The sequence below is a fragment of the Osmerus mordax genome, chromosome 22 (assembly GCF_038355195.1).
Source record: "Osmerus mordax isolate fOsmMor3 chromosome 22, fOsmMor3.pri, whole genome shotgun sequence".
Lineage (NCBI taxonomy): Eukaryota > Metazoa > Chordata > Actinopteri > Osmeriformes > Osmeridae > Osmerus > Osmerus mordax.
Window position 1 is genome coordinate 3,207,127 of NC_090071.1, and position 16,651 is coordinate 3,223,777.

The 16,651-nt window shown below is 49.2% G+C and overlaps 1 protein-coding gene across 1 annotated transcript in view; it reads right to left on the bottom strand.

Moving 5' to 3' along the window:
* Positions 1 to 16,651, bottom strand: part of diaph3 (diaphanous-related formin 3) — a 124,731-nt gene that overhangs the window by 94,452 nt on the left and 13,628 nt on the right. Inside the window, 3 exon segments of the mRNA XM_067260952.1 lie at positions 12,037 to 12,141; positions 14,329 to 14,508; positions 16,331 to 16,363. Of these exon segments, the coding sequence (XP_067117053.1) occupies positions 12,037 to 12,141; positions 14,329 to 14,508; positions 16,331 to 16,363 (318 nt within the window).

A 16,651-nucleotide genomic window follows, 5' to 3' on the forward strand; every position in this document is an offset into this window, starting at 1 on the left:
CAGGCCATGCCTGTCTCTTCCCGTTTCTTTCAGTTCCTTGAAAAGAAAGAGTGCTGAAAAATGTAAAAGGGAGACAGACTATAGAGGAAGGATGTTGATGGAGTCCAGGGAGGGTGTGTCTCCAGGTGGACAGGGAGGGTGTGTCTCCAGGTGGACAGGGAGGGTGTGTCTCCAGGTGGACAGGGAGGGTGTGTCTCCAGGTGGACAGGGAGGGTGTGTCTCCAGGTGGACAGGGAGGGTGTGTCTCCAGGTGGACAGGGAGGGTGTGTCTCCAGGTGGACAGGGAGGGTGTGTCTCCAGGTGGACAGGGAGGGTGTGTCTCCAGGTGGAGAGGTTCATCCACTCAGCTGTCCTGGCTGCACCATGGGTTGCCTGGACCATCTGATTGGTCCAGGCATCGACAACACTCATCGGAATGCAGCGCTGCTCTCCTTAACACACATTCCATTAAGATAGCCGCCTCGTAATTACCAGATAAAGAATTTATCTTAAGTGCAGAGATGCAATATAAAAAATAAAAATAAAGACTTTCTATCTCTCCCTCTCTCCACTCCCATCCCCCTATCTGGCTCTACAAACCAAACACGCTCCCAAGGCGCTGAGAAAATGGCTCTACTTCCCTTTAAAAAGGCAGATGCTGCTGCAAGATCTGGAGGTCGAGCAAACTGCCAACAGGAAGTAGCATGCAACCCCACACAGAGCTTCACAGGTGAGCCAAAAGCCAGCGCAACCAACTCTCGCAAGCACGAGGGCCAGAACCCCCTGGGCGCGCAGCAGGTCGCCTGCTGGGGGTCTTCTCCTTCCAAGATGGCCGTATAAACAGAGGAAGCAGCAAGAGTTTGTTACAGGAAACTTGTCTGGACTCTGACAGTTGTTCGTCTGCTGGGTTCCCTCCCCCCCCCCCCTGTGGCAAACTCCAAATTGAAAGTGGAGAGCAGGAAACGGTGACCTTGTAAATCTCAGATGAATAAAGGGCAGCTGGGCAGGAAGAGAAACACGAGGCGGGGAAAGTATCAGAGAGAGAAAGAGATCAAGACAAGGTCATCAGAGAAAAGAAAAGAAGGAAAAAGAGAGACAACGAGAAAGAGAGAGGGGGGCAGAGAGAGAGAGAGAGCAAAGAGGAACACGGTTATAGGAAAAAGGCTGCAATTTCTGTGGGAAAGATATGGCAGCAAATTGCACTGCAAGGCTGAAGTGAAAGTTTTGCAGTTGGTACAGACTCAGCCTACATAATGAAGCTGACCAAGGACTCTCCGCAGAGCCAAGGCTTGAGAACCCCAGACCCTGAAGCATATAGAAAGCAGCTTAGCATCTTTTAATGTCGGCCAAACCAACCCACTCCCTCCAAGGCAAATAAAAACCATCATTCATCTCCAAAGACTACGACCCTTGTTAAGACACCACAGAATGGAGCTGCATTTCACAGCAGTGGGTGCCGTGGTAACCTGAGCAGGTGTTTGGAGGGCAGGACGTGTCCTCCCTGCGACAGGAGCTGATGTCAGGTGAAGCACGTCTGGGTGTGACAGGGGCTGCGGTCTGGACTCAAGAGTCAGCTGCCCTCGTGCCTCTGATGAAAGTGCCTCTCTGCTTTGTTGGTCTCTTTGATTGCAGAGGTCTCTGATATTCTGCCCCAGGGCGGGGGGAGGGGGAGGGGGAGGGGGAGGGGCTGGATTTGCCGGGCTTTATGAGGTGAATCTATCATGTGGGAAGGAGCTGGCAGCTACTTTGCCACTCGTTTGAAGGATAGACAGACACTGGGCACAGATCCTTGTCCTTGAGTGCCGAGAAAGGCGCCTTTAAATAAAATGTATTATTACAGCAAATGGAGAAAACTACTCTCTCCCTCTCCCCCCCTCCATAACCTGATCTTTACCGGGGCATTCATAATATTCATAACAACTAACAACAATAAATATCAAAATAATAAAGACAAGCTCAACACAACCTAATACCCAAACAGTTTTTCGGTTTTCCAAATGTGCTACTGTATAAACACATTGACATGAGGATTGGAGGGAGGCCAACACAATACAATACCAGCTAAAGGGAGTTCTGTGGTCTCTGTCAATGATCTATATCTGTGTTACTTTATAATCTTCTCTCCCCATCTCTCTCTCTCTCTGCAGACTCCGCGGGCGGGCCATATTGACTGTGATGTCAGGTGATGGTCTTCTCCACTGCAGCGTGCAGCTAGAATCAACATCCTTGAGAGGCAGGAAGCTTTTTGAAAAGGAACTGTCCAACCAATCAAACAGGCACAGTGCTTCTCACGGTGGCACAAATCGTTATTCTGTAACGCATTACAAGCAATGCACATTTACATTTATTCATTTAGCAGACGCTTTTATCCAAAGCGACTTCCAAGAGAGAGCTTTACAAAGTGCATAGGTCACTGATCATAACAACAAGATAGCCAAAAAACATTGCGAGTAGCCAAAACATGAAGCACACATTGTGAACAACCAAAGTAAGTGCCAAAGGGAAGAACCATAAGAGCATGTAGTTAAACAAGTTACAATTAAACAACATGAAACGCATGTTGAACCGCAATGCAGAAGTACTCAGGCTGCCAGAAACCGCATCAACGTTCATTTTCTAATCAAATGTTTCTGATGGATCCTTAATACAGTACAGTCACTGTTCATATAACGGTTAGGTGTTCAAACCAGAGATAGAGAACTGTTACATTTGTCCTAAGACATCCCTGGGCAAATTACAAAAATAATCCACATAGCGGTGGCCTCATTAACCTTTTGGGATCTATCTGGTGACACGGCTCTCCTGTGGAGCTAAGAAGTGTTGGTAGATCTGAGTGGAGCTAACTACTATCTACTGAGAGGAGGTGGAGAGAGCAGAGAGGGGAAAGCGAAGCACTACCTACTTAATACCTTAAACTTTTTAAATGGCACAAAAATTAGACAGGTGTTTGAATTAAGGGGATAAACCCTCCTGTGAGGGAGAAAGAGAAAATACCCTCTCAGTATTAAGAGTGGGGATAATGGAGAGGACAGACATTTTGTACTCAATTATGAGCCTCTAAACCCACTGATTTAAACTCTGATTTAAAACAGGAAAGGCTTCCGTTTCCTGTGAGGAAAAGCAAGGAGCCCCTTCTCACAAGCAGGGCAAATGACAAGTCTTATGAACTTTTAAAAACCCTTTCAGATTTAAAACAAACTTCAGAGCAGGGAGGATCGGGGAGGAGGGGCGCCAACGGAGAATAAATGTCAAGTGGTTTAATGAAAAATAAATACATTTAAAAGAAATGAATCAAGTGTCGAGGGCTCGGTTGGTGGTTTGTAGGGGCACTTCCTCTTTGTGGTGGCATTAGGAGATTAGGTGGAGATCTGGCCTGGGTTTTAGAGCGGCTGGTGACGGATGGTGTTTAATACCACAGAGGGATCTGCCTGGTCTGGCACAGACAAATGGCAAGAAGGGATCTCAGGATATATTGACACAGAATCTGTAATGACTCTGACATTTAAGAGGAGCTGCTTTGGAGGGCTTTATTTTTCTCCCTCTCTTCCCCCCTCTCCCCCCCCCCCTCCCTCTCCCTCTCTCCCCCCTCCCTCTCTCTCCCCCCCCCCCCCTCCCTCTCTCCACCCTCCCTCTCTCTCCACCTCCCCCCTCTCTCCCCCCCTCTCCCCACCCTCTCTCTCACTCACTTCTATAGGATATCAAAAGGAAGGACGGTAGAACACACAAGAACACAGGTGCATGCACACGCACACACACGCTGCTGGCCCAGTTCCTTGTAGGTGTCTTGCCTGATTCCCCTTGCTACTAAAGGCAGGTCAATGCTGAGAGATAATTAGCTTTGGCTTCAGAAGCGACTGGTAAAGACGGAGTCGCCCTCAGGCTCAGGTTCCTTCAGCATCCATGCTGCCCTTGAAAACGCCATCATGAGAGAGACGGTGAGAAGACACCTTGAAGTTGAAGCCACGCGGAGGTGATATCTGGGTCCGTGGTTTCTCATATCTCACACAATCACCAGGAATCTCCACCACCAGGTCCAATTAATGAGACACACACAGGGGAGAAAAGTCATGTGTCGTCGTTGGCAGTTTTAATGAGCGCAGACAAAGTTAGAACAAATAAATAATATATATTTTTTGTGTGTTAAATAGCTATGCCGTAATCAAAGGTAGAACTTAAGCCTAAATGATACCAGGGCTGTTTGTCTTGTGGAGCCTCGTTCTAGAGTGAGATTGAGACTCCATCTGTTCGCTAGTCTCACAAGTACTATGGAAGACAAAGAAAAATTAAATATGAATGAAGCCATGCAAACATCACTACACAGGTCTATGAACTCAGGTAGTTTGACTGCATCATCCAAACGGCTTCTGGCCATAACAGCGCAGCCGTATCAAAAACTTTGTCTGAGTAACGAGAAGATCCCACTAGAGTACTAAATCAATCTGTCAAGCCCCAAGATCAACACAAAATCACTTTCAAAAGACTCAAGATAAAGAAGCAGGCTCAAAGCGCCATTGAGAAACGCTTTCTCCACTTGGATCCGTTACAAGTCCAATAATAAAGTGGTCCAGTCTCAGCGCTTCTCCCTGTGCTGGCCCCTGTGCCCACACCAATACTGAGGACTTCTCCCTGTGCTGGCCCCTGTGCCCACACCAATACAGAGGACTTCTCCCTGTGCTGGCCCCTGTGCCCACACCAATACAGAGGACTTCTCCCTGTGCTGGCCCCTGTGCCCACACCAATACAGAGGACTTCTCCCTGTGCTGGCCCCTGTGCCCACACCAATACAGAGGACTTCTCCCTGTGCTGGCCCCTGTGCCCACACCAATACAGAGGACTTCTCCCTGTGCTGGCCCCTGTGCCCACACCAATACAGAGGACTTCTCCCTGTGCTGGCCCCTGTGCCCACACCAATACAGAGGACTTCTCCCTGTGCTGGCCCCTGTGCCCACACCAATACAGAGGACTTCTCCCTGTGCTGGCCCCTGTGCCCACACCAATACAGAGGACTTTTCTACACATTCTGAATTAAGGCCTAATACCATTGCTACTGGACAGTCGGTACCACTTCCCATCATGCAACAGGGTTTGCTGTGGTGATGAGAGAAAGAGCTAAAGTGCTGGAGGAGGCAAAGAGAGAGAGAGATAGGGTGAGGAGAGAGAGAGGGTGAGGAGACAGAGAGAGAGAGAGAGAGGGTGAGGAGACAGAGAGAGAGAGAGAGAGAGAGGGTGAGGAGACAGAGAGAGAGAGAGAGAGAGAGAGAGAGAGAGAGAGAGGCAGCTATGTTCTAATCCTCGGCACGCACAAATTATTGATGGCAGCTCCTCCTGTAGACAGCGTAGCTGTGGGCTGTTGGGGCTCCTGGCTACATCTTTCATCCACCTCCTGACAGGCTGATGCTGGCGTGAGGCTGCAGTAAGTACCTGGAAGATGCTAACCTGGACACACCAACCTCGCTGCAGTGTTCGACATGGCACTATAACAGTTTAAGAAAAGAGACTTCATATATATACTTTATACGACTTTGTCAGTGGCCATATATATATATATATATAATTTTTACAGGTTTTGGTTGATACGAAAAGAAGACTGAGAAAGACATGTAGGGAATAAAAGCAAATTACAAAGTATTGACATCTACACCACAACGGGTGAAATAAGATCATGAAAGGGCTTTTTAAAGAAAGCAGACCGCAGCCGGTTACAGAGAGCCGAAGCTACAGGGCAGAGGAGGAAGCATTAAGTTGACTTGTGGTGCTATTGCAGTCTTGACTGGAGGGCTTGCAGGCCAACACAGTGACAGAGATGGTCCTCCAGTCTCAGGACTGCACCATCCGTTAGCTCAGAGCCCTTAAGACCTGGACATGGCTCTGTCGATATTTAATGGCTTTGCCCAAAGACCACAACACACACACACACACACACGGTTGCCAGTGCTGCATTTCTCACTGGTCATGTTGAGCTCTCCAGCAGTCCTGGCTTACCCTTTCCCTCCCAAAGCAAATTAGTTTTGGGGACACCTTCCAGGGTTTGGGTTGAGAGGGTTTAGTCAAGAAAATGCAGTTTTGATTACTTGGCACCGTCCAACGGCGATCCCGCGACTTCCCGCTGTTTGGAGGGAATTAGGAGTTGAGCACATTGACCCGTCTCCCGCCAAGCAGAGAGAAAGACAGACTTGGGAGAAGGAGAAGGCTTCTAACAGGGTGTGTGGTGGAGCTCCTGTCGTCATGGAGCAGGGCAGGTCTGAGGTGGACACTAGACGGGGGGGGGGGGGGGGGGGGTCGATTCACATTTGAATCACGATTCAGTCTTCTAGCGATTCACATCGATACACAAATGGAAAAAAAAATCTATTTTGTAATGATTTTTTTTATAAAAATGTTTTTGATAAATAATCGTAAAAAATCTGAAATAGAATTTTAATCGATTTGTGATCCGAAGATTCAAATCGAATCGTGAGGTAGCAAAAGACTCCCCCCCCTAGTGGACACTATGTTGTCTGGTCCGGGGGGTGCAGTCTTACGCATCGTTCACTCATACGGCATTCAGGATGTCACAAATCCCCAACATTTTGGGGGAAACATTACATGATTAGTACATTACTCACAAATCTGAGTCATGTTCAAATTCACCGGCCCATGTGGGAAAGGGCCCTTGTGGTCTAACAGCTAATGATTACACCATGTTAGCAGGTAGAAGCTAACTAAAACCCATTCGCATCATGCTAGATGGCACCGGTGAAACTAATCAGATTTCCATTTGAGGGCTCTCTTCCATCCAAATGACTGTCTGGATACGCTCCGTGGATCAGAGACCTGACCTGAACATGGAAACAGAAAGTGGAAACTGCACCAACAGAGCAGAGAGAGAGGGCAGAGTGGACAGAGAAAAGCAGGAAAGGACAAAAGAAAACAGACATCTGCACTTCCATCTGATCTGAAAGGTCCACAGGTTGAACAGCCCAGCGGAAAACCTAGCACACAGGGGCTCCAACCTCAAAAGAGCAACTCAAATAAAACAGAGAAGATTTCTTGGCGCTAACATGCCGGCCGCGCTACACATTTCTTGGAAACCACCCCAGCCGTAGGGAAGGAAAATGTTTTCCTGGTTTTGCAGAAAAAGCTGTTTAGGCTCCATTCTTCATGCTGTTAATAAGCATACATGCTTTTGAGAGTTTCCTACAAGCAGGAACACCAACACGGAGGCCAATTAAGGGCTGGCTCGGACCGACACAGGACTGCTTTCTGTGTAGCCCAGTGTGTAATTGGGGCAGATGCTGTATAAGAGACTGGCAGCCTGGACTCAGCCTCGGAGCAGTGGATAAATGAAGCCAGGACTCAAAAGGATTTCTCCAGAAGAGCAGGCAAGCTGACAATACATAGCTGGTGATAATGGAGGAGGGGGTCAGTGTTGGCTCCATTGTGGTTCTGTCCTGGACCATGGCAACAGAGCTGCAGATTGGCAAGAGTGACATTTTAGACAGAAGCTGGATAAGGGTCACCCATAAGGAATGTTCCAGGCTTCTGAGGAAAGACTTTTGTGTCTACTGGTTGAAGTCATCTCAACTATTCCTCAAGAAATGCTCCGTCAAACACTGACTGGGGTCAGGATACAATAGAACTGGTAGACTGCTTTTCATTTTCAGAGCCAATCCCATGACTGTCCTAACACTAAGTTTTAATCAGTTTTCAAAATGTTGTCAAACTCCAAACTCACACAACATCATGTCTCATATGGGTTCTACTATTCCCCCCATGGTTCCATTCTCACACCTCTGTGAGTTCTGCAGCTTCAGGTCATTCATCTTCATCTGGCCCTGCCACCTCACTGAGAACACTGCAACACACTGCACACCACACTCTGGACTGGAGACTACAGCAGGGGGAGGAGAGAGAGGGAGGGAGGGCCAAAAGAGAGGATGAGGGAGAGAGATGGAGGCCAAGAGAGATGTGGAGGCAGATATATATATAGATATATATATATCTATATATATAGAGAGAGAGGTGGAAGCCGAGGGAGAGAGATAGAGAGAGAGGGAGAGAGAGAGATAGAGAGATAGAGAGAGATAGAGAGAGAGAGAGAGGGAGAGAGAGAGGTGGAGGCCGAGAGAGAGAGAGAGAGAGAGGTGGAGGCCGAGAGAGAGAGAGAGAGAGAGAGGTACTGTGAGCAGAGCAGCCTCTTCTTTATTGTGATGTATTGTGCTCCAGGCGAGAGGGCGGCCAGGCCCGTGGCGAGAGCGAGAGCTCCTGCACGTGTCGCTCTCCTGGCCGTCTCTGCGTGGTTTCAGCTCCACTGCATCAACACATCCATTACCAGCTCACCTTGGCACTGACCGGTTCTTTCCGGTTTGTTCCGGCGGCGTGCGCGCGGAGGTTAGCGTTCTCATCGACCCAGCGCACGCGTCCTGCGGACTGACAAACACCCAGGGAACGCCTCATGCATGACATCTGTACCGAGCTCTCTGCTAGGAGGGGAGGACACCCCATCAGTCTCTCTGTGTTCACCTCCTTCTCCTCTACCTCTCCCCCCCTCCGACGCTCAATCAATCACTCCCCGCATCCTTCAGTCACTCTCTCCCTCCCAGACTCGTTCACCTTATTCCATTCTTTACTTCCTCTTCACCTGCCTCGCTTCTCCTCCCGGCGGGCCGACTTCCCGCCTCCCTCCATCATTCCTCCCTCCTCTTTATCCATCCATCCTCTCTCCCTTCCCAGCTGTGCCTATCCTGCTGCCAGGGAGAGGAGATGAGCTGATCCCTGAGCAGGCCACGACCAACCCGACCCCACCACAGGCCACAGACACCGAGACAGACTCTCTGACTCTCTACAGACTTGCAAGGTGTTCAGAGTCAAGTTATCGTAAACCAACCCAGAGATAAAGAAATATAAATTAAATGGACAACAATTGGCCTTCCCCCCCTCTTCCCCTCTCCCCCTCTCTCTCTTTCCTTCCCTCTCTCTCTCTCTCTCCCTCTCCCTCCCTCCCTGTACGTGATGCACACAGCAGCTGTCTAATCACAGTCACTACACTGGCACAGTCCCTGGAACAGAAATGAGCTGGATGATGTTGCCTTTGTTTTAATGAATGAACCACTAGCTCTCTCTGTCGTTCCCTCACCTACCTCCACCCCCCCCCCCCCATCACACTCTCTGTCTCGCTCTCTCTTCCTCCATCTCCCTCTCCCCTTTCTCTCCCTCCCCCTCTAATCACTGAGAGGATGAGTCAGGTCCCTCCAATCACAATGATCTCACTTACCAGTCGTTTTCGTTCTAGACCGTGCTGCCTCTGCGCTCCCAGGTGGGATTCTCATTTCGACTCCAAATAGAATTTACTCGACTATGCCGTAGCATGCAATCAGCGATTGTGATATTTGAACACTCATTTCTGCATCGGTCAACTGATGAATTGGTTTGTTCTAGACTGTAGTTCAATGTGGATTAAACAGCGTGGAAGGACAAAAAAAGGAAAAAGATGTCACCGATAAGGAATTATTTTTCCCCACACTTGCGTTAATTGTCTGCAGCGTGTGACAGAGATGGACACAGAACCAGAGTGAGCCAATTAGCGATGGAACAAACAAGTAACAAATATCCATGGAAACGGCTCCAGAGCGCCACAGGCATCTGCAAGTCTGGCTGACGTCTGAATCATAATTAAGTCAGAAGACATTTGTAAGATTACCAATGGACCAAACAAGCAACAACGATACAGCAACTCTCCACACAGAGGCTGAAGATCACAAGGGCTCCACTTAACATTTACATTTACATTTAGTCATTTAGCAGACGCTCTTATCCAGAGCGACTTACAGTAAGTACAGGGACATTCCCCCGAGGCAAGCAGGGTGAAGTGTCTTGCCCAAGGACACAGCGTCAGTTGGCATGACCGGGAATCGAACTGGCAACCTTCGGATTACTAGCCCGATTCCCTCACCACTCAGCCACCTGACTCCCTTGACTTAAGGCTGCTCACACACTTGTAACACACATGCAAGCAGAAGCTAATCTCATCAAACATACCGTATCACCCCCCGAGTTTACAACGTACCTGTAATGTATTGAGGGAACAATGACTCCAGATTGTCTTACAGTGTGTGAGTCAGACTAACAGCTTCTCCCACACAATGTGGACAATGGAGGCAGGAAGAAAACAGAACTGTCCAAATGCAATTCATCGAAAATAGGCCAGCAACAAAGACGCTAAACGCATTAAAGTGAGATGAGACGTCGTTGTGTATGCAGACGCTTTGTCAAAACAGACATTCTGCTTCTTCATTTGAAAAAACACAATGATTATGGTAACAACTGAACTTGCCTGGATATGAAAGCAAAACTGTATTCAAGCTTGTCTAGACTGAAATTCCACCATTATAAGCATTATTTACACAGTCTTCAGACAATCATGCAGAGGAGAAACTGCTACTGACCAACAGTTGGCTACATTACATCAAATTTAAAAAGTGCCAGTCATGGATAACACCATATGAAGGTACAGCTGGGGCTTCCTCATCGATCTCTAAACACCTTTCGAAATGCTCATAAATGTTTTATAGTTTTATCCAAAAGGCTGACTTTCTATCACCGCGCTGTAGCCCTCTAAAGGGCTTGGTCCCTCAGGGTCATTGAAATCAATGTGTAAAACGTGGCCTTTTTTATTCTTCTTAGAAACAAATAAAACGATGTGAGACCAGGCCTCTTGGGTAGGAGACTCAAATGCCCTCTTTGGGCCTTGACAGTTTTATCACGAAGTTCTGCAGGTGTGAACTCAGAGGGAGAGAGAAAAGGTTAGGGCTCGCTTCTGAAAACAAGGACGACCAATCCTGATAGCAACACACCCCTACGCCCGACTACATGAAAAGGAATAAGCCAATATCTTATGGCACTCAAAAATAATTACATTCTCACGGGAGGATTGCCAAGCGCTGTATAATTTAACACTCACAACTTTGTGTTTCTCAGTAACATTTTGTGAATTTGGTAGGGAGAGAGAAAGAGAGAGAGAATGATCCAAAGAAAGTGGGAGATGAAGAGAGAGAAAAAGAGAGAATGCGAAAGGGGAAGAACAAGAGAGAGAATGATGGAGCAAAAATAAAAACAGGAAAAAGTGCAGGTAGTCTAAAATGAGGAGGAGATAGCAGAACCAATTCCGAGTTGCAAATGTGTTTCTTATCCAGCCTTCAAAGTCTCAAATGTACTTTTATGGTTCAGGGAAACCCTGTCAGAGTGTAAACCAACATCGTTCACATTGGAGACTGTTAAGAGTGTTCCCAGTTCAGACCCGTCTTCAGTACCTCCAGTTCACAGCCAGCTATAGCCTAGTCGCGATCGACAGGCAATTTACCAAACAGTAAAAAAATATATATATATATAACATTGAAAATGGTCAGCCAGAGCAAAAGTGTGATTGCAAATTGCAAATCAATCAATGTTCAGTCCCCTCGGTTACGTCACCCGAGGCTGTGCCGCGCCGCTCCACAGCCTCAGGGCAGGAACGGGGAGGACGCCATGACACAGAGAGCAGCCATTAAAGCAAATCACTGTGTTTAACCCGGCGACGGAACCCGGCATCAACCCGCAGCTCTGGCCCCTCCCCCCACAACCTCGTCGTCCTGACGACTGTTTTTTTCCCCCAGACGAGAGAAGGAGAAGCACACATGACCTCCAAGCAGCGCTGTGTGCAGTAGGACTAGGGGACAGGGAGTGTGTGTGACAGGGGATGTTCATTAACCCTTGTGCTGCCTTCGGGTCACATGACCCAAAGGTTCATAACGAACCATCTTTGTGTTTACCCAATTTTACCCAATACAAAAAAAAATTATGTTTTAACTTTCGCAATGTGGGGGGTCTGAGACAGCCCAACGGTTAAAAGCTTCACTTTGTTTTTGTATGCGGTAAAGTTGTCGCAATACGACAGTGGGTCACAATGACTGATGGGTCACAATGACCCGAAGATAACACAAGGGTTAAGGGACTGGGTTATTGCTACATCTGGCTTCCCATCGGGGTTGGAGGCTTTTCCACGTGAACAGTGTGTGACGTCTTGTGTTGTTGTGGACTTACGGCTTTGGAGGCTGTGACGACGTACTGGAGAACCATCTCTCTCTTGGTGCTCAGGTCCTTCTGCCTCAGAGGAGCCCGCTTGTCCTCGTTCAGGTTCATGTCCTCCTGGGGAACACAGCATGATGGAGAAAGAGAGAGAGGGGGAGAGAGAGATAAACAGAGAAAGGGAGAGAGGGAGAGAGATACACAGAGAGGGAGAGAGATAAACAGAGAGAGGGAGAGAGAGAGGGGGAGAGAGACAGAGAACGATCGAGAGCGACCGAGAAAGAGGGAGAGAGATGAAAGTAAAGAAAGAGTGAAAACAGAGAGAACGGGACATCCAGTTAGCCTACAGGCTACATTTGACACCAAGCCAACACCCAAGTCTCCAGTCATTCAACCCCCCTCACGCAGAACTCCATACGCGGAACTCCCACCCCCCGAAAAACACAGCATAAAAAGGCCTTAAGCTCTTCACAGCTGCCGCAGCGATATTCTCCACTCCTCACCTCTCGCCCCTTACCTGACGCCTCCGCTTCCTGGAGTGAAAGTCAAAGAGGCCGGTGTCTTTTCTAAAAAGAAAGGAGAGTGACCTTGTGTGTTCCAGAGCCAGGCGGAGAGAGACTCACAATGTTCCCACATCCCGCCAGTACGATAGCATGATCTCCTGGGGGTTTAGCCAGAAAAGGTGACTTTGCCCGTGGCGAAAGAAGGGGAACGTTTTGTAAAAAGGACGAATTAATGTACCGTGGCTCCTGAAACCAAAATAGGCTACGCGTGAGAGTGATGTCGGAGAGAACGATTTTTGGACGAGTTTTTTGGACACGTGCCGCCGTCTGGACTGGTCAAGTTTCGAAACGTTTCGGATGGAGACTGATGTTAAAAAGGAAGACGGTCATCCATCTCTAGACACGCACATCTCTCCTGAGTGCGTCAGAGATTTCTCCAGCCCCCTGTTTCAACAGCGTTCCATCACAGCCCTCTCTGAGCCGGGCTCACTTCTAGGCACAGGCCTCCAGCCAGCTGCCCACACAACTACTAACAGAAAGCGACGCGGAACATAATTGGATAGATTAAGAAAAGAGGAAAAAAAAAGAGCTGAAAAGAGAGGAGACGAGGTTCTGGATGGGGCAGATGACAGCGGCGCTGAGTGGGCTAACCCGACCTTCACCCTTGGGAAGCAGCGTGAGAGAAAGCAGCAGCGTTTCCTGGGTCAGCAGAGGACTTTCAAACTCCTTTCTGCTCCCACAGATCTGAGCATGTCACGTACAAAAGTAACGGAGGCTTTGTACGTGACAAACATTGTTCAGAACTTTCAGAACACGACCCTGGGTTTTCAACTAGACTGAAATAAATTCTCGATTTCTGGAATTTTCTTTAGCTCATGGTCAGGGCAGACAAGGTTGTGTGTGCGTGTGTGTGTGTGTGTGTGTGTGTGTGTGTGTATCTCTCAGTCAGGAGCCAGACACAATCCAGTTAATTCCAGTTGACATTTCCTCAGAAGTAGTGCTAGTAGGTCTGTCTCTGTGTAGAGAAAAGGCACACACACTCAGAAAGAGTCCAGAGGAGAGAAAACTTCTTATTGGTAGATCTGTTGAGAAGTTTTACAAAGGGGGTAGGGTGTAGGGTTGAGATGTGTAAGGAAGAAACTTGAAAAAAAACTGAGTGGGGATTAGCCGCAGTCAGACTATTGGCTGTCGCTGAGCTTGCGAGTGAGCCAAATGAATAAGATGATGTAACAAACGTGGCCACTTTGAAATAGTTACAAATGTCAAAGCAAATCCGGTGGAAGACGGGTGCACTTTTGCAAAAGCGAAAGCAAATGATATGGTAAACACAGTGTGGATGTACATCTCCACCCACATCGCCTGTGGCTGAAGCTGTTTTTGGTTTCCGAGTTAGAAAAGAGAGAGACAGAGAGAGGTAGGGAAGCAGGCAAACGGCAAACGGATTATTGATTCTGTGTGTGTGTGTGTGTGTGTGTGTGTGTGTGTGTGTGTGTGTGTATACTCCCCAGTGTATATATTTAGGCAAGCGTGTGTGTGTATGTGTTTGAGAGAGAGCTTGAGTGTGTGTGTGTGTGTGTGTGTGTGTGTGTGTGTGTGTGTGTGTGTGTGTGTGTGTGTGTGTGTGTGTGTGTGTGTGTGTGTGTGTGTGTGAGAGTGTGTGTGAATATACCCGCCAGCCCATGTGCCTGCCTCGTACCCTTCACTCTGCATTCAAGCCAGTCTTCAATTTCTCCCCACAGACGTCCAAACAAGAAGAGGTTTGTCAGACCGTCAAGGCGCCTGGCGAGAGCCTTCGGACACCTACCATCATCTTCTCAAACAGAGCCAGGATCTCCTTCTCAGACGTGATCTTGGAGGAGAGCTCCTCAAACTCGGCCGACGAGGAGGAGGAGGACCAGTCGCTGGAGGAGGAAGGTTTTAGGTGAGGAAGAGGAGGGCGATCCTTCTTGCTGCCTGGGATACGAATACTGGCAAACCTGTCCAGCTAGAGAGAGAGAGAGAGAGACAGAGAGAGACAGAGAGAGAGACAGAGAGAGAGAGAGAGAGAGAGAGAGAGAGAGACAGAGAGAGAGACAGAGAGAGAGACAGAGAGAGAGAGACAGAGGGAGACAGACAGAAAAAGTGAGAGAGAGACATGGGGAGAAAGATCAAAGGAAAAGGTAAGAATCCTCACAGCACCAGGCCAGACAGGTAAACACAGCCTCACGGCCCGTCGTCTCATCCAGGCGTGCTGACGGCCCAGTGAGGACCGGACCAGCCCCGTGCTGCACACACCGTCAGGCAGAGCACAGCCAGGCATGCTGACGGCCCAGTGAGGACCGGACCAGCCCCGTGCTGCACACACCGTCAGGCAGAGCACAGCCAGGCGTGCTGACGGCCCAGTGAGGACCGGACCAGCCCCGTGCTGCACACACCGTCAGGCAGAGCACAGCCAGGCGTGCTGACGGCCCAGTGAGGACCGGACCAGTCAGGCAGAGCACAGGCCCAAACTTCCCCACCACCCCTCCCAAAACAACAAGAACAGCATCATCCTGCCGCGTTAACAGGCTCCCTCTTCTCTCAGTGTGGCGCGTGGCCAGAGAGAGAGAAGGACAGGGTTTAAGGCTTGTTGGATATCCACCACAGAGGATAGCTTCATGCTGTCGGGTGGATGGGGAGAGGAAGACTTCCACATGACAATCATCTGTGTAATGAGATTAGATGTATGCTGTTATCACTGCATCTTATCCACGGGAATCAGCGACAGATGTCACGAAGGGAGTGCGAGTGTGTGTGTGTGTATGTGTGTGCGCACGTGTGAGAGGTGGAATTACCGATCCATTTCGTGTTCCCTTCCTTTCTTTATCCTCCATCTCTAATAACATATCATCTTTGTGCGCAGGAACATTTTTGCTTTCTTTAAGGCATTTTTATCACTTTAAATGGCTAGCAACGAACCGAGGGAGAACATGCAGCCAAACCAGCGTACAAGAAACACACAGCCAAGAGATAAACACGCAGGGAGAGAGAGAGGACCAGAATGAGGGCATGAGACAGAAAGTACGTGAAAAAACGGAGAGGCGAGAAGACAGAGAGAGACATTATTGGTTAAACATGCATTAGTGTTAGCAGGGGACCAGCTTGCTCTGAACTAGCTCATCACGACCGACACGCAGCCTTTGAACAAACGAGTCCCTTTCACTCTCCCCAAATCACCACACCTGTTCACACCCGTCAGGGCTTTCAACAACAACCTCCGCGCCCCTTCCTCTGACTGCATCTACCAGGTCCCAAATTAAAGATGGAGGCGCATTAGAGCAAGATCCCTGAACAGGTTAAAGCAGGCCGGTCAGGGAGAGGGGAGGGGAGGAGAGGAGAGGGGGGAGAGAAGAACCTGATGGGGGTCAGAACAGGGAAAGGTAATGCTGCCTTTAAACTGGCGGGGTTAGTGGAGGGAGGGAGGGAGGGAGGGAGGGAGGGAGGGAGGGAGGGAGGGAGGGAGGGAGGGAGGGAGGGAGGGAGGGAGGGAGGGAGGGAGGGAGGGAGGGAGGGAGGGAGGGAGGGAGGGAGGGAGGGAGGGAGGGAGGGAGGGAGGGAGGGAGGGAGGGAGGGAGGGAGGGAGGGAGGGAGGGAGGGAGGGAGGGAGGGAGGGAGGGAGGAGTATTTCAAGCCATGCTATGATAGATGTTATAATGATGACAGGGCCATTACTCGTCCACACTGTTTTTGAGCAAAAAACAGGTAAGCTAAAACAGGGGACAAGACATGAAGTAAAGTAGAAAAAAGAAAAGAAAAGCAGCCGTAAGAAAGAGAATGAAGAGTCTCACCACGTCGCCAGTCAGGTGTCTGATGCTCACGTGCTACAGGAGAGGAGGAGAGGAGAGGGGAGGGGAGAGAGGAGAGGGGAGGGGGGGGGGAGAGAGGAGGAGGAGGGGGGAGAGGAGAGGGAGAGAAAGGAGGAGAGAGGGGAGGGGGGGGAGAGGAGGAGAGAGGGGAGGAGGGGAGAGAGGAGGTGGGGAGAGGAGGGGGGGAGAGAGAGGGAGAGGAGAGAGAATGGTTAGGTCACAAGGTGAAGCAACACTGTCAGATGAGGTGGCAGTGACGCAACATCATCAGACTACAAGTCACTTCCATTGAAACAAGCCTTT